This window comes from Triturus cristatus, chromosome 1_2 (assembly GCF_964204655.1).
Source record: "Triturus cristatus chromosome 1_2, aTriCri1.1, whole genome shotgun sequence".
NCBI lineage: Eukaryota > Metazoa > Chordata > Amphibia > Caudata > Salamandridae > Triturus > Triturus cristatus.
Genome location: NC_140580.1, coordinates 897,577,695 through 897,596,073, shown reverse-complemented (window position 1 = coordinate 897,596,073; position 18,379 = coordinate 897,577,695). Strand labels below are relative to the sequence as shown.

The 18,379-nt window shown below is 44.3% G+C and overlaps 1 protein-coding gene across 1 annotated transcript; it reads right to left on the bottom strand.

The window, feature by feature from the left end:
- Positions 1-2,212: 2,212 nt before the first annotated feature.
- Positions 2,213-14,322, bottom strand: LOC146868255 (keratin, type I cytoskeletal 12-like). Its single transcript, XM_085609575.1, has 8 exons — positions 13,529-14,322; positions 11,234-11,316; positions 9,346-9,502; positions 7,998-8,159; positions 7,790-7,915; positions 6,589-6,806; positions 4,572-4,698; positions 2,213-3,017 (listed from the first exon to the last, which is right to left on the bottom strand). Exons 1-8 carry the CDS (start codon positions 14,024-14,026, stop codon positions 2,991-2,993), a joined length of 1,398 nt encoding a protein of 465 aa, XP_085465701.1. The 5' UTR covers positions 14,027-14,322; the 3' UTR covers positions 2,213-2,990.
- Positions 14,323-18,379: the final 4,057 nt, after the last annotated feature.

Sequence of the window (18,379 nt, the reverse complement as noted above, 5' to 3'; positions counted from 1 at the left end):
CCCTCCAACATGTTCTTTTTTCGGGGGTTCAGCGCTACAACCACCTTTTCCCTTGGTATTACAGACTCACAATATCCAATACATATTTTTTTATTTTTCTATTTCTCTACGAGAGTTCATAAGAGTGTGCCAGTGCCTAGCACATTCTTTAATAGTGGTTCCCACTCCAATATGGCGACCAGCTTCTGCCGACGTGTAAACTTCCAGGTAATGCCCCGCTCCCCGGGGAGACACGCCCCTCTCCGTTCCCAAACACTTCCGCCTTTCACCGGCACAAATACCGGAGCTACTCCACCTCCACTACGCCGGAGTCCCGTATACGGCTGGGCAGGTAAATAGGCTTGAACGAGGGGTCAACGACGTGAGTATTACTCCGCTGCTTTATCATGAGAGACATCTGACAAAAGGTATGCCATTGGAAAAACCTTTACCTACTATTGTCTTTGTCCGCGGTGATTACCCCCCACCGCCGTTAGGACTTACGAGGGGGCACTTCTCCTTCTCGCTAGGGGTAAACTTTTACTCTGTTTATTTCTTTTCAACCTCCCGACCACTGTGCATGAATTTACCTTATTGTTCCACTACAAAACCAACGTACTATAATCAGAAATGCCATTACTTGGTTTATCCACTGCTGCAATACGGATAATTCCACACGCATCATCTACCATCATATCTGCGCTGTGTGAGCACATCACTCGGGTGGCCCTTTTCTCGAATTGCACCTTTTAAGACTAGTGTACACTTTTGTTTGTTTGACCAATGTTCACCTATAATCTCATGGAGTTATATGGCTAATAGCACCTGCACATCCGAGCGCATGCTAATGTCTCTAATCATTTAGGTTGAACGTTCCATCAACCAGCATGCACTTATCAGCCTCAAAAGGTACTTCTTTCAGATGCCTTGTGAACGTCGAGCATTTTTTGAGTCTCTATATGTTTGTTCCTTGTCTTTTGTCTCTCTTTCATCCCCACAGGTACTAGGCTGGGACACGTGAACAGTGTCCCCCATAGCGTAATGCGCATAATCTCACCTGAATAAGAGGTATTTTAGGAACAAAGAGTGTCCCACTCTTTTCCTTTCAATTTCTTTATTTGTCACATATTTGGTCCTGACGAAGCGCGAGGGGATCCACTAGGGACCCAACGACGCCACGAAACATGTTGACCAGCACACACTCCTTCACACACGGGCAATAGGAGCAGGGGAGTAATACCCCGTCCTTTATGCCATCTATTAATAGAGGTTTGCCCCTTGCCCCTGTACAGATTTTTTATCTTACCCCCGGACCAACGAATAAAATTATCCCCACGGCACCGGTGGGTAATTTTAAGACACCACACTCCCCCCTTTTTTAGGCCCACACACCCGCATGCACAACTGCGGAGTCTCCACAAAAGATCTCCGACAAAGAGCCCTCTCTCGGGCCCGTGGGGGACTGCAGCGCCGCCCCCACGAGGAGCAACGCCCGATGATGAAGCATGACACTCGCAAGGGTGTGTGAGGGCACTAATATCAAAAGGAGAGGTTCCCCACTGAGCACTGATAATGAACACTTCCTTTAGAGACTTTGTCCTTCTTTATCTCATTTCAGCGACCTAATTGGCCTCTGAGTCCTTCTTCCTTCTGAGGAACAGTTACCACAATGTGGAGGACAATCTTAATTTCAAAATCCTATTTCTGATGTAAATTTTTTAAGCAAACCTGCATATATTATTCCCAAACTTCACCCTGAATTCCACACCAGACAACTGCGCTCTCATTGAAAATGTTTTTTACTGTTCATCGTTGAGTCCCAGGGATAGAGAAAGAGGGACTTTCTCTTATGTAGGTCCCAGATACTGTAATGCCTTTCCAGGGATATTAGCCAGGAGACCCCACTATCTCAGATTCCCTTCTATAATCAAATCTCTCTTTCTAAATTTATTGTTAACTTAATGAACACTTACACTTTCTGGCTTGTAGATTATAATGCAGATCAGCACAAAAGGACACAATATATATTGTCTGCTATATAAATGTATCCCAATCATCCATCCATTTATTTAACCCTCAAATCATTTTTTGTCCTTATAGCTCCTTCTGCCTCGGAGTTGAGTTTTGCTGTAAATGCAACTTTGTTCAGTGGCAAAGAAGTTCTGAAGCAAAAAATCTCTGAAACCTGGAGAGAAGTTAGTTGCAGCAACACCAATAAATGAAAAGACGTGTATTACCTTGCATCAAAGAGAAAGTTTATTGAATTGAACAACAAAGCAAGCAGATGTAAAAAGAAGACTGTCCGCACAACCTAAAAAATAAATGCTTAATTGTGAATTGAAAAGGAACCACACATCAAATGTTTCCAGATTGAAGTTTCTTTCTTGTATCCTCTCTTACAATATCTTCAGGTGAAATTAATGCATTATTATCTCTGTCAGCCGCGGCCTGTGCAGGTAGGAGGGGTGGGGTCGGTTAGCAGGGGTGCGGATTTCGACAGACGCCGCAGAGGGAAAATTAATTATCTATTTAATTTTCCCTCGTGGTTGTCTGTCGAATCCTTCCCCAACCTGGCCCCACCCACTCACCGCTCTTACCCGCATGGACCGCTCCTGGTCCCTATGGTTTCTATTGATAATACATTTAACATTAACTATGTATGATTCACTGTGAAATTTAGTTACATCCATGAACTTTGTTGTGGCAGCTGCTCAGAAATTGTGATGTCACCAGCTCTGCACTGGGATGCTCTTTTTCAAGTTGCAAATTGGAAAAGGCTCTTTTATTGAGAGGGTAGTACACATGGGATCTACTGTAAGCATATGGATGAAGTGCAAAGCAGTCCAAAAAGCGTATAGTATTTCTGCCATTCTCCATTATCTGGAATCCTTTCCTCGCATGTTCCATTGGCTGGGTCTGCAACCTTCAACTCCTACTCAACATTCATTGATGGTCATGTACCTGTCTTTTCGCACTGACCGGTTTGCCATCAACTAAGTCCTCTGTAATCGTTATGACCTGTGTTGTCCTGGCTGGCTCTGAAAAACAAAATATGGAGCAAGTTGCAGATATATCTAAAATGCAGTCACCATAGTGTAATGCAACATGGGTGGTTGAATCAGCCATATAGTAGGGCTTGCTACCAGTAAGTTAAGGTGACTAAACCCTGCTACCAGTGAGTTAGCCCTAGGTGAAATGTAAATGACAACAGTGAAATTGCCAACTTTTGAGCTATGTGAAGTTCCCAAAATTTACTAAAGTGTTGTGCTATTTTTCCTATCGGGCACTGAATCGTATAGAACGTTTCTCGTGTTTGCATTTCAAGTAGATTTTTTCATATGAGAATAGAGCCCAGATGTCGGTCCCATGGACACTATGCCATTGGAACTAATCTATATCTCGCTGATGAGCCCTTATCAGAGAGGGAGTATACAATCCTGGGTTGCTTGCGTTCTGGCTCAGGGAGGACCTGGCCTAGCAGTACAGGCCTCACTGTTCCTACTGGAGCAGGATCAAGATTGATTTGCATATGACTGGGTCTAAATTGAGGTGGCATAGTGTGCAAAATAACAATGGATTGGGATGTGGCCCGAGTAATTACCGGTGGCTGAGATTAATTCAAGCATCCCATTCATCACTCTTTGTATACCACGTTACTGGAGTGACACACATGCTACAGGTTAGAAAAGAGGTAGGTATGTCGACCAAAGTACTAACTTTAGAAGAGAGTTCAGCAAGTTAAGGTTGTAGAGTTTCTCTGCCTGACTCAGAATGAGGGCTATGGTGTTTTACTTGAAGCTTAAGAGTGCCTTTTTCTGGCCTCTAACACACTTTGCTATACTTTGTGTAGAATTTCCCTTTTGATTAGGCAATGTCACCTGTGGTATGAACCCTGTCACACCAGGGTGGCCTCCCAACAAACCCCCCACCTGTAGAAGCTTATTCCCTTTCCAGACTTTCAGACCCTGGAACAGTATCCGATACAGAAAGAGCTGAGCAGTCCTGCATCTTTCTCTGATTCAAATACCACACCATTGGTCGGGTCGACCATCTGGAGAGTGCTTAGGGCCTCAGTAAGAAGTAGGAAAGTGCTAGCCACTGTCCGTTAAAGTAGGTTTGGAAAAACGTGCTCACTACATCTACACAGCATTATAAAGTTTAACATAAGTCTAATTCAGTGATAAATATTATTTGTTCATATCTGGAATCCTGGACAGTAGTTAAAGTAGTGTAGTTGAGACCAGCAAACTACAGAGAAAACAGTTTAATTGTGGGTTTTTTCCAGTAATTTGGTACCACCCGAAAGTGATGTGCTTAAGGTTGTTGCCTTACCTTGTCCTATTGAAAACCTAGACGTGTTAATATGTGAGAAAGAACTTACTGACAGAATGCAGGATCAGCATTACAAAGCTCCAGTCTGAGCCTGAATCTAAGTCACATGCTCTAAGATAGTCTCCACATGCTGAATCTAACCCAGCGCTGTGACTCTCATGTTAGAGAATGAGTGAGATGCAAGTGGTGATGTCAGAGCCTGATTATTGTGAGAGTGGGGTACAAGTGTGCATGCATTGGGTATCACAAGGAACATTTACCTTTGGAAGAACGGTGCCAGAGCCTCTGTCATACCCGCTGCTGCCGCTGTAACTGCTGCGCCCTCCATAACTGTATCCTGTAGAGCTAGAGTCTGACTGAGGTTTAGTTTGCGAGACCTGTGAGGACCTGTTTCAAGAAACACAATGAATGATATTGTCCTGAGTAAAGAGCCTTTTTGATTGGCACTTGAACAGTGCATCTCTTGAGGACAGAAGGAATGACACACTTCATCACAGGGAGTAATGGCAAACATCTCCAGTGACATGTGCACAACAATTTAACTCTTCCATGACATTAAAAGACCTTTATATAACTTCTCAAAGTATGCATCTTTTATATGTGTACAAATATAATGCAATTGAATACTTCCTTAGAAAAACGTTAAAATCCCCATAGCCCAGCGGTTGATGGTGAATGAGCTTTTCTAGATATGGCTTAATGCAGTCTGCCTAATACACAAAAGCTTAGCAGATGTAGGGCCAAGCCATATCTAAAAAAGCTCATTCACCATCAACCGCTGAGCCTTCTTCACTCCTCCTCACTCCATCGTCTCACAATACCAGAATCAAACGATCTAGACAAGGTGGAATAACTTTCCCTTATCTGTCAGCTAAGATGTGGAGCTCCCTCCGTCTGCAGATTAGGGAAAACCCTATTACAGTCTTTTGAGGAAACAACTTAAATCCTGGCTCTTTCCACTTCCATATTCTTGACTAGGAGACAACTCTTGCTTAGGCTGGAATCCTTTTTCAGTGCCAAGGCTCCCTTTAGGTAGATGTTCCTGCTCTAGAAATTGTCATTCATTTATTCATTCATCCAAGCCGTCTAATAAAAATTTATCACTTGATTTAGGGTTTGAAGGATTGTTTACTCCATCACAAATATGACTGATATTTCATCCCCCTTATTAAGAGTGCATTATGTCCTATGGCACTTGTAAAGAGACGGACAGGATGTCCATTACGTAGTGACGGAGCGCCCATCTGCCAAACTATAAATCCAGCCATTACTCCTTGCCCATATTCTGGGAACTAGGGGCGACTGAAACAACTGTGGCCTGGTTTGGATTTTCACCTGGCTTACCCCATTCCATTCAACAGAAAAAAACATGTTGTCATGCGTAACCATGAACACAACCATATTGATGATTTAAGCCGTTCGCCCAGCAAATATAAAAGATGAGACAGTGGTTTTTATAATCTCTGATATAGATTTACTAACAGTTAGCACTGGAGCCAGTATGGCGCAGCTTTGTTTAAAATGGAGCAAACAGCAGCAACCATTAACCTTTATGCACAAAAAGTATTTTGTGTCAGAAGAGGACAACAGAAGACTCCAAAATTACTTTGCATTGCAGTCTACCAACTCCTCCGTTATCTATGCAGAGGGAATGTAACAGAGTGGGAACAGCACAAAGCACCCACAGGTTTTCATAAAAAGCAGAATCTGCTAAAGTAGCACAAATTGACTTTGCATGAAATCCCTTTGCCAATTGAAACCAGGCGCAAACAAGGGACAAGCAGAATATTGCATGATATTCCTCTACGTTACATATGTAATTTTGCATTTTACCCAGCATACACTTGGGTGAGGACCTTTGTATTTAGATGTATGCTGATGGGTATACCTCAAGTACAAATCTCAAACTAAGTAGCAATAGCTGAATTTAGCACCCTAGAACAATGTCTAACGTTGCTCTAAAAAGGCTTTTTAGAACAGACGATAACATCATTAGTGCACAACTTTTTATAAAATTGCTGCTGTGCAGATGTTATTGCTCACACTACAGAGCGATACAGATGTTCACACAGCAGAGCTGCACCAGTGTAGAAGGATTGGGCCCGCATTTTGAAAAGTGAAGGGAATCTTTTTCAAGAGAGCTGAATCCTCTGTATCCTCATTCAGACTGCCTTGTGACACTACACATGCTTCCCTACTCTAAGATCCTTCTACATAGTGTGCCTTGCTAAGGGAAGTGAAGGAATTCATTAATGGAGCGTGCTTCCGCTTTCTTACCCTCCTGAGCCTTCGAGCAGACGCTTGTAGGTCTCAATCTCCTGCTCCAGCCGGCTCTTGATGTCCAGGAGTTGGTTGTACTCATCACTCTGGTGCTCTGTCTGTTCCCTGAGTTCGACCAGCTGCTCTTCTACGATGCTGATCTTGGCTTGCAGCTCTGCCAGCTGAGAACAATAGTTTCCCTCTGTCTCGGCTAAGTTCATCTCCAGGGAACTTTTCTGTTTGATCAATAAAAACGGCATGATTAGAAATTAGAGGTCAAACCTATTGAGCAACCACGTCTACAAACATTGTTGTTTTTTTGGTTCCTGCATCGCATTGCTGGTGATTTCATGGTCAAAGGATATCATTCAGACTCTGCCTTTTGCTCAAGCTGTTTATAGTGTAGTGAATTGTCTATTAGTTGCTCAGTGATGACCGTTCAGTGAATTTGAGTTGAGTTCTTGTGTTTCTTGACCCTTTATGGACATTTAATGTGCAGTTTTTGGGACTGTCGAATGGTAGTGCTCCAACTCTCACCCAACCCTAGAGTAAGGGAAATGGAAACTAACCTAGGCATAGGTAAAGATCCAAGAAGGATCTGGAATAATTGGAAAGATATAGACCACAATGATCAACAAGTGCTTAAGAGTGGAGGACAAGGATTTGAATTAATATGGACTGACTGTTCGTACATTCACTATCTTTCTAACCACACTGAGAACAAATCACAAAGTTGTGTGTGTGTGTACAAATAGCAAAAGGTATGATTTAAAGGAATTCACAAAAAGTGGACTGGCACTCGAAAATCAATTTCCCCAGGTATATTGATACACTATTGCGATGCGATATTCCACATGGGTAAAACTTATACCCGGGCTGGGAAGGAATTCCAGGACGAGGATTCCCTGGAAAATTGCAGAACACCCAGAAGCTTGAGAGTTTGTAAATATTTGCTGAATTTTCCCCAACCCAGTACCATCCGGTAAATGACTGTAGGTGTACTTCTGTCAAAGGCAGGAGTAAGTCATTGTACTGAGTAGGAAATGAGTAGTGAACCCTCCAAGATTGATGGCAGAACATTTTCTTTTTAGAGAAGAAATGTGCAGTTGCATAAATCATTAATATGATTACATAACTGGCAATAGATTTATGTTATTACACAACACCTTTCGGGTTCATAATAGTGGAGATGCCTTCTGAGGGCTACATTTTCTCTCACCATTGCCAGTTGTGCCTTCAGCTCTATCTCCAGCGATTGCAAGGACCGTCGCAGTTCTGACACCTCAGTCTTGCTTGATTGCACCTGCTCCACCCCTGTTGAGATTTGTTGTTTCAGCTCAGCACTCTGAAAGACAAATGAGGGTTATTTGATGGGGTCTTCTCTGTTTTGTTTCGACAATGAACATGATGGGAAGAGGAGTCCATACCCTTTGGTTGAAATCCTCTTCGGCCCGCCTGCGGTTCTCCTCTGCCATTCTTTCATATTGCTCCCGTGTCTTGGTTAGGAGGCCGAGGAGGTTTATGCCTGGAGCAGCATGCATCTCGACGCTGACGTCTCCTTGACTATCACTTTGGTGACCCTTCATCTCCTACAAAGAGAAAATAAGACAAATACCCTTAATTTTAACCTAATTTGCATACTAGAGATGTAAAAAATAGAAGATCAACAATAGAAATTGGGTTATGTAATAAAATGTTTTGCTAGTAGAACTAATTTTGAAAGAACTTACTATTTATCACTTGACCATTAAGTAATGTTCAGCATGCTAGCATAATCATCACACTTTACAACAGGAGTTTCTAATGCTGATCTAACATCCATCACAAATATCGGTAGGGGGAGAGAGCAGCAAAGAGAAGAAGATATCCCACTCAGCTTCCCAACAGAGTATCAACAGACATCAAAAGGAGTGGGAAAACACAGTGCTACATCAAGACGTCTCTCTTAAAAAATCATGCAGGACATGAGGGACTGTTATCCGCATGAAGAGCCAGTGCCAACTGAGCGTAACTTTCTGCCTTCTCCCCTCCCCCCGGCACCTATGGGGACCCAACTATGAGTAATGAAGGAGAGGACATTGCATGATCATGTTTCTCCATAGAAAGAACATAACTGTGACTCATATGACCAGGTGATGGTGTCCCTTCTGTCCTACTAAAGAGATCCAAGAAACAAACTTTATGGTTCTTACGGATCTTGACAGGCACAAGTAGGCTGAAACATGTTGACCATATGTTTATATAGATGGGCGGAATATCTAGCTCTTTCCTACCCACATCTCTTTTTCTTTTAACCTTACCCCTGCCTTATCATTACTAAATTCATTTTTCGCTCGGAGAGGCGATAATTATAGAACACAGTATCTATGCCATGGATTCCACACTGTCTCTGGTGTTTGCAACACCTCCTCCTGGTGGATGACAGACTAGTTGATGATGCTATCAGTTACTGGTATGCCACTGAACGAGCGTTGCTGTTGAGGGTCCCATAAAAATGTTTAAGAGAGACTCTATGACTCATGCCAGATTTGCAGCATATCCTCATAACACAAATTAGCATTTGGTGAATCTAAATAGTCATTGGCTATCCTGTAAATCTGGCATGGACTCAGCCCTACTGCACCACCATTGGACAATGATGTCCTATAGTATATGTAAACATTTGGTGCCATTCATTGGCCTCTAAAAGATTGGTACTGAAAATTATTGGTACTTTGGGTTTATCCCATATTCATCACTTTCAAGACCATTCTGAAACACATTGCTATCTCTTACTTCCTCGTGGTTCTTCTTGAGTGCTGCCAGCTCCTCAGTCAGGCTCTTCAACTCTGACTCCAGGTCAGATTTGGCCAGGGTCAGCTCGTCCAGGACTCGTCGCAGCCCATTGATGTCAGCCTCCACACTCTGGCGAAGCATCAGCTCATGCTCATACCTAGGAACATGTTAATGAAAGACTCAGGCTCTTTGATAAAGCATGTTCTATCCATTATTTTGGCTCTGTCTGATCACAGTCACACTAGTGGTTTAGATACACGGGGTGCAACAAGTCTTACCCATCCAAGCCAAACATGGGGTCAGTTACAAATAAAATGCACATAGAACGAGCCTTAGTGGAAGTTATCGGAACAATCACTGAGTGTCTTTTGGGGCAGAAAATCCCAAGGCTTTCTCAAGGAACACTTTATAAAACCTCATTTTGAGTGGTCCCTTAGTCTCTAACTGGCCAGTGGCAGGTGTCACCAACTGAGTAGTGAATTACGATGGATGTTGTAATTTCATGTACAAAATTACCTATGGTGTTTCCAGGGCTAAATTTGCCAGGTGAAACCATGAGGATATTTCACCGGAACTTCTCTCAGCATTTGAGAATGACATAGGGAAATTCTAATTTTGGGTGATATTCACTATTCCAGAGGAAATCACTCATAATATGGGGGTTATTTTGCATCCACGAATTACTGGTAAGCATGGCTACATATATCACATAAGTGGCAGTACTGTTTTTCATCAGCAGTTTTTTCCAAGTTTCTTTTATCACCTTGATTTTACTTCTGGAGTTGAAAATTTTTCCTTGCATCTGTATCAACATTTGGACGAACCAATGGTTGTTTTTACACTGGTCAATCATTTTAAATCTTTTTTTGTACTTGTTAGGTACTGCAAACGTTGGTGCCAAATTTCATCAGTACCAATCCAATCTATTGAAATTGGGAATAGTGGAACAATGGACCCAGTGCAAACAGCACTGTGTCTGCTACATCCACTACTAGAGTTATCTCAATTCCTCATTTTCTTTGAAGTGTAGCTCATGTCAAACTGCTCCTTCCTTTGCAATATTGCAGCAATTAATCCCTTAAACATGCTGCACTTTAACCCGTTCCGTGCTCATGACGGAGCCACTCCGTCATGAGTCATGGTTGAGCTGTGCTCATGACGGAGTGGTTCCGTCATGCTGCGGCCGTTGGCGCCCGCTCCGCCCACGCGGCGCTAATTCCCCGCCTGTGCGGGCGATTAGCGCAGTGGGTGGAGTCATGACAGAACCACTCCGTCATGAGCACAGCTCAACCGTGACTCATGACGGAGTGGCTCCGTCATGAGCACAGCGCCACCGCACTGCCCCCAAACCCCCCCCCCAGCGCTGCGGCGGAATTCCTGCCGCAGCCAAGGGGTTAAGGAAGTACGTTCACCTAATATGACATAAATGCCTTGTGTGAGGAGTGGGCATTTTTGAGGGGAGCTCCAATGAGTTCCTGCTCTGGTGGTGTCACCAGCAGCTGATACTGTGTTGAAGATATAGGCACATTGCCGGGGCACGTGCTCTACATTAACCTGCTCTCCTTCTACATGCCAAATCTTTATCATAGAACAGTGAGCAGCTAAAACTGACAATACTCACTTTATTAGGAACAGTGTCAGTAAAGTGGATGAATTACCCGAGTCATGAATCTATGCCTTCAATGCACAAGAGAAGCCACAAGTAAAAACCCCTGTACAACTCCCTTGTAACATGGCTGCCAGTGAGTGAGTTATCTGCCATAGGGGACAAGACTCTTAGGTCTGCTAGGAGGCATCAGTGTTTCTTGACTTCCAGGCTGCCTGAATTTGCATTGGAAGTGTGATGATATGAACCATTTGCGACACGTCACTACTGTGTTTCACTCACTTGAGTTTGAAGTCCTCAGCCGCCAGCCTGGCATTATCGATCTGCAGGACGACGCTGGCTTTGGCCGCTTGGGCCTGCAGGATCTGCAAACACAAGATGGCATAAGGAAGAGTTAAGGCCTACTCGTTCATACCCTATTACATTTAACATGGGCTGCAAGTTGGGCCTGTTATTTTCAATGGCAATTAAAACGTTACATTTTATGTTCACTAAGTGGTGTCCTCCATATCGGTGAGGGTTGAGCTGCTGAGTAAGTCTACTGCCTAAAGTACTGAATGTCACACTCAAATACAAACATGAAAAACTGCATCTCAGCACTTTATCAGTTTGACACACCGTGGTCTTAGTGCTGGTGATAATTGCCAATAGACAGAATTTCACTTAATTTGGCTCTATTCTAGTTCACTTGAATTCCACATTCTAGTTCACATTTGTTGCCGTCTGTAGTGAGTACTGTGTTGAATTCTGTAACCATAGACTTCTGACTACTTCTTCTGCTGCTCATCACCTGTGAATGATTCACCAATTTAGCATATTAAAATCAGCTCAAAAGTTGGGTAGACATTGGAACTTCCTTGGTAATTTGGGAAATAAAAATAGCTGCCACATTAGGAATTTTGCTCGAAGATTTCTTTAAAAAAAAAAATGCCAACATGATTTTTCAAGTTGCTTTTCAATCCCAACTGTTGCCATTAGTTTACATTAATGTTGTACTTCAAAGTAATTGCATTATGTATTTAGCTTGCAATTTCACACGTGGAAACAAGTTTAATTTCCTTCTTAAGGGCTACTGCAAACTAAAGCAGTCTTATTGCAAAAGGCAATTAAATGTTACGAGTTGCTTAACAAGGTCTACTGACCAGACTCTCTCTCTGGACCTGAACAACTCCTTCCTGGGTCACTTGTTCAGTTTCCGGTGCCACAATTTATATTCGAGTGCACGAAGCTGCTGCAAGAGCAGTTCTCCCAAAGACTATTACGTAAAGATCCAGGGGTTGGGTACAAAAGAGGCTGTGAAACCTTAGGTTATAATTTCACAGGCCTGCAAGTACCTACGAGCAACAGCTCTCTCTCTTGATGGGTTGTTCTTGGTCTGAATAATTGTTTAGAGTCATGGGGAGATGTTTTTAGGTTCAGTGTTACTCTCGAAAACCTTAGCTCGATAAGGCAAATGGGACGTTTCTACAGGGAAAACATTTTATTTGAGGCTTTGTGTCAGTAGGTGAGGCTGTTGAAAGAAGCTGCACTCCAGTAAGATCTGGCCTCTGGGTAAACCGGGGTGCAACAAGATCAGAGGAGAAAACATACTGTACCGAATAAGATTTTCAACTGGGCATTCTCAAAAAAAGGTTAGAAAATGGCTGGGAATCTGAATTGGAAAGCGTTTACTTTGTGTGTTTTGTTGCTTTTTATCAGCCAATGCTGGGTCAGAGCAGGGATGGTAAGAATACTCTAGCATCTCCTGTGGTTTGTTGTTGCTTGCATCCTGTGCTTCAAATTACCCATGCCAGAAAATAAATTGATGTTTTCTGCATTATCTTATCTCTATTATCATACTTTTCTATCATGATATGAGTGGCCACCTCTTTAACTGCATGACACCTGCTCTACAACTTATGGTTGTATGCTATTTGCTGCATAAGCGTGTGCATTAATTGATTGCAGTGTATGCTTTGTTAGAGCAATTAGTACCAATGTATTTAGTGATGTGCGCTTCAGATAGGAAAAAACGTAAAAATGCTTAACCATCACGGACAACTTTATCTCTAAACATTTGCTTTCAAACTTTGTGATTTTCATTTTACATGTTTTTCTAGAACTTAGATTCAAATTCCTAGATTTTTATCCTGCAATCAAGAGAAGAACGTTAGTGAGTAAAAGGTTTAGGGTACAGTACCAGGACAGGTACTTGATACCATACAGAGGAACCTGGGGTATACTTGGGAGGTTGCCAATAAGATGGGGCACATAAATTGCAGCGAACATTGGTCTAATTACACATGCTATAGACAGTTGTTTATGTTTAAACCTCATTCTGCATTGTGGCGAAAATGGTAATGTTAAATTGTTCAATTTTTAAAAAAATGTGATTAGGATTGAAATGGGAGAAAAATGAGAGAAAGAGAAGTACATAGAGAGACATATGGACGATCTAGGATTAGGCAAACTCTTAAAGAGGAAGGGGAAGAGAAAGAATTACCTTCACATTTTGCAGAGAAAATTAAGGAATCAGTTTTGACCAGTGAAAACATTGTCTAAAATAAGGAATCAATTGAGCCGAACATGATACTTCACCTTAGCTTGAAGTTCTTCAATTTGTTTGAAATATTTGCTGTAGTCCTTCTCTCCAGGAGCTGGTCTTTGCATTGCGTACCACTCTTTGATTTTACGCTCAAGCTCGGCGTTGGCATTCTCCAGTTGCTTGACCTTGTCCAGGTAGGCAGCCAGGCGGTCGTTGAGGTTCTGCATGGTTGCTTTCTCCCCGGCAGAGAGAAGGCCCTCACTATGTGTTTGGCTAGCATGGCTCCATTGGTCCTCATGGCTAGCCTGGCCCCACTGGTTCCACTGGCCCCACTGGCCCCCATGTTGACTGCCAACACCACCACCACCAACAAAGCTACCTACTGCACCACCAGCCAAGCTACTTCCGGCACCTCCAACAAAGCTGCCACCCGCATAGCCCCCGAAAGAACCCCCAGCATGGCTACCCTGGCTGGCACCCTGTCTAGCACCAGTTTTCTGAGAAGAAACACTGCGAGCGTGCATGCCCCCGGAACTGTATAAACTTGCCATGCTGTACTATCGCAGGTGCACCAGCTCAAGAAAGGCAGCAGAGGTGGTGACTGATTGCTGGCTAAAAGGTTATTCCTTATATACAAATTGGAGAGGGTGTGTCAGCTCACTGAGTGCTGTTTCCCATATTAGTATGCAGAGTTTGCTAGCTTATCTCTCGCTCATTATAAGATCAATTACAGCCATTATTAATCATACGTGTTTCTTCACCATGTGCGCCGCTGCCCTTGCCCCAGGGCTTTTAGGTCTCGCCTGGCATTAGCGGAGAAGAGCCTTTTGGAATCAATACAGATTCCAAAGCGTGCATGCGGGCGGACAGAAGATGTGCACTAGCGGCGTTTCTGGGGATTACACGTGACATTCCCGCGACGTGCGGCACAAACCTCTCGCCCTGCCAGGGGCTTTAAGTGCAGCATTCGCCCCACAGACTCCCCACGGCCCGTCCACACAAATGAAAGATCGATAAATGTGCTGCGCGCGCCAGTCTTCAAGAAGGAAGAGAGCGCGGCAGTGGTGTCGCCTTCAGCTCCTCGGGAGACTTGCAAGGCGCTGCCTGCAGATGCGGCGGTAACAGCAGCGCAAGCAGCAGTCTGCTGCTGGTTCCCCCAGGCCTAAACAACGGCAGAACGGAATTGATAAATACACTGGACCAAAGGGAATCGAAAAAAAACCATCAACGTCATCCAGCATGATTTAACATCACGTGGTACAAAATCCACCCCAGAGCCTCATTTCACCTCGTTTTCATGGCTATGTTAGGTTTTAAGTTTGTGAAAAGTACACTATCCCTGCGCTCACTCGCTTCTTGTTTCTCTGTATTCTCTGTATGCCCGCCCTATATAAAAACAGTAAAATGAATAGATAAAATTAAATAAAGGCGAAAGAAAAAAGGGTCAGGAAGAGAGAAGGATGAGGAGACTGAGAGAGAGAGAGAGAGAGAGAGAGAGAGAGAGAGAGATGTGGGGTCTTGCTTGTTGGAACTAACCAAGAGCACTGTCCTTTGTCAACTTTATAAATGAGGGTATTTTGAATATTGGTGATACTATTAGCGATCGACTTGTATCTCACGGAACGCAGTGCAACTGCTGCATGGATCTTCGATGCCAAGGACACAAAAAGTCTATTCTAAGCACCTCAATCAATGAGCTACACTCAGATATAAACCTATTTGGCAACGTACGTCAAAACCAAGGTTATTGGTATACAGTTTTACAAAATGTCAGTGTGTCTGATTTTGATATCGAGACTCGAGTTTAAAAGAAACTGAATCTCATGTGTGCCGGCCGCTGTTAAAAACAAGCATTTACAATGCAATGGTCTCGGCATTGGTAAAGTTAGAGCTATTGGCATTGCTCATGACATTATTTTTGTTTATGTTTTTGTTTTTAAAACATTTAAAGAAACGGCATTGTTATTTACAATGTCAATAGCTTAATCACTCTCAAATGCGAGACCTATTGCATTTGCACCCACACACAGAGCCACCTACACACACACTGATTAAGCTATTGACATAGTAAATAACAATGCCGTTTCTTTACATGTTTATAAAAAAAAACATAAACAAAAAAAATGTCCTGAGCAATGGCAATAGCTCTAACTTTAACAATGCCGAGACCGTTGCATTGTAAATGCTTGTTCGCTAGCCGAGACCTAAAGACTAAATAAAACATGTTCCGCAGAGGAAAATACAAGCAGCCTTCATTTTGTGTTCAGGCAGTGTTCTTGAGTGTGTACAGTTTTCCCCTTTAATATGGTTGTGAAATCTATGCTTTCAGGCAGCAGAAAGGAACCCCCTTGCCAAACAACACTTGGAAAGAGCAGGGGGAAGTGGGTGGGGGGAGTGGATGCGATGTCCTCGCGCTACCCTTCGCTCCACCCATGCACAAACTTGCAAAGTTATAAACCATCGCAAAGTTATTCCTGTACAGCATCCCATTAACCCCCCCCCACTTGTGACCATTGTGCCGCCAGGCACTCTCGTAGCGGATGCATGGGGGACTATGGCAATAAGAGAGGCCATCATGGCAAGAAGGGGCATTACTCTTCTGACCATCAGGTGGCGATCCGGCACAAAAAGAGGCAGTGGTATAGTTAACTCAAGTAACTATACTGCTGAATTTCACTGGTTTATGTCCCAGGGCAGAAGCTCTGGTGTCATGCCCTGGGGCTGGCTATACACTTCCTCTGCCCTCAGCTGCCCTGGTGGGTCATCCTTCACCACTGTGCTTGTCTGATCGTGTCACTTTGAGATTTGGCGGCTGCTACTTCTACATTTTTTCTAGTGCCACCTGTTTGTGGTAACTGGGCGCTCAAAATGCATTGCATGTAAAAAAAGCGAACACGCCCCTTTAACGAAGCGTTCACTGCACGGCAAGAAAACAATCGATTTGGGTATTGACACAGCAGCAGGTTAAACTTAACCCCTTCCATGCTCATGACGGAACGGTTCCGTCATGAGCCACGGTTGAGCTGTGCTCATGACGGAACCGTTCCGTCATGAGCCCGCCCGCGCTCGAACCCTTCAGCACCGCGGCGGAATTCGCCCAGCGCTGAAGGGGTTAAATAACCTGTTCACGTAATACAGCCGCCTGGTTACCAAAATTAGCCCTGGTACTGCGGCCGACTCCTTCCCAGCCTTTGCAACAGAGGGGCGGCTCGGGTTTGTGTACTCTCGGCCAGACTGTTACATAATAGGCTGTTTGCTCGCGACCGGAGACCCTGCTAATCCGGGCACAGCGCGCGCACTTATGTCATCAACTAGGTGCTAACCCTTTACATGTCCCTTTCCTGAATGCTGCCACCTCGCCCATGCACCTTCGCCTCACCCTGATTATATACGCCTCCACTGCAGCCCTCTAACCAAGTGCTGTCCAATGTTATGAACCCAATGTTGTTCACCCACCCTGATGCCCTTCCAGCCAGTGCAGACCACAAGCAGCTCTGTGCCACGTATCCCCCCTCTACCTGGACTGCACCCATGGTGTTCCACTCCCTCTTCTGCTCTCCCCCTCACCTCCTTCTCGGCCGCTGTTACTTCAGATTGCGAACACTTCCGGCACCCACCTCCCTCCCGACATCCCCGGCGTGGCGTAGAGGGTGGGGCAAGAGGGGTGGGGCTAGGAAAGTAGCCTTAGGAGCGCAGGCTAATGTGGGCCGGAGGGGTTAAGGCGGTGTAGAAGAAGCGAGGGCATGTGGGAGGAGTAGTTACTGAAATATCAAAGGTGGGATTTATGGTCGTGATATGGTTCTTTTTCAATAAGAGGGCAAGTGTGGTGCTTCAATAACCGATTCGGCGTGAACTGCCTGAAGTTACTACGGAATATAGCATTGTAGACCGAGAGACACGGTTCTGATTAGAGGGATAGAATTCAGCGCTTTGTAATGTGCGGTACTATATTGGAAAGATACTGAATAATTATTATCAAAATGCTAAAACATGTTTATCCCACAAGCAGACGTCAGGGTAACCCCCCCCTCCTCCTCCTCCTCTCTACGCTAAAGATGGCCGCTTCGAGATCACAGCGAGGCTTGTCCTTTTTCCATTTGTACACTTCAGCGGAGGCGGGATATCAGGCAAGCTCCTCGGCCCTTATAAGGGCTCAAACAGCACTTCAGAGCGAAGGGTTGGTCATCGAAATTACGTTTTATCTGGCATGGCTCCGTTATAGGAATTAGCTCCACGGGCTAAAGAAAAGCTCCAAATACAGCTGAGGTCCGCCTGCTTTGTGATGTAATCTATAGATTGCATTAAAGACAACCGCTCCTTGTATGGGTAAGCTTTTTGTCGGCGATTGAGGAGAGCGACTGCTAATTTCGAACGGAGGCAAAAGGCACACCACCGCCTTTCTCCGAGGCAGAGAAGAAAATGCCTCGGAGAAAGGGAGTGTCCTTTTCGGATTGGGGGGCGTGTTTTGCTGTTGTCTCCTCCCTGAGACTTCTCGCAAAAAACACGCCCCCCGATCCGAAAAGGACGGGGCTTCAACGGAGTGACGGGACCTCTTCTCCAATGGCTGGCCAACATTTACTAGGCCAGCCAATGGAGAACAGGGAAGAAGAGGGGCGGGTTCAAGCCCCTCTTCTCAAAGTCACTCAAACTCATTAAATCTCGGAGCGAGACTGCGCAAGCGCAGCCTTTCGCAGCCGAGACCTAAAAAAAGCATGGCCGCATCGCATTCGTTCTAGCAGCCTGTAATTCTTTGTAACGGGACCTGCAGTGCTCGCCACGTGCGCAGAGCATGCTCTCCTCGTGTCCTCCTACCCGCTGGGCTGGCGCGCGGACATCAAGCATGTCAAGATTAAACACAAGCATTAACAAGCATTTGCAATGCAATAGGTCTCGCATTTATAAGA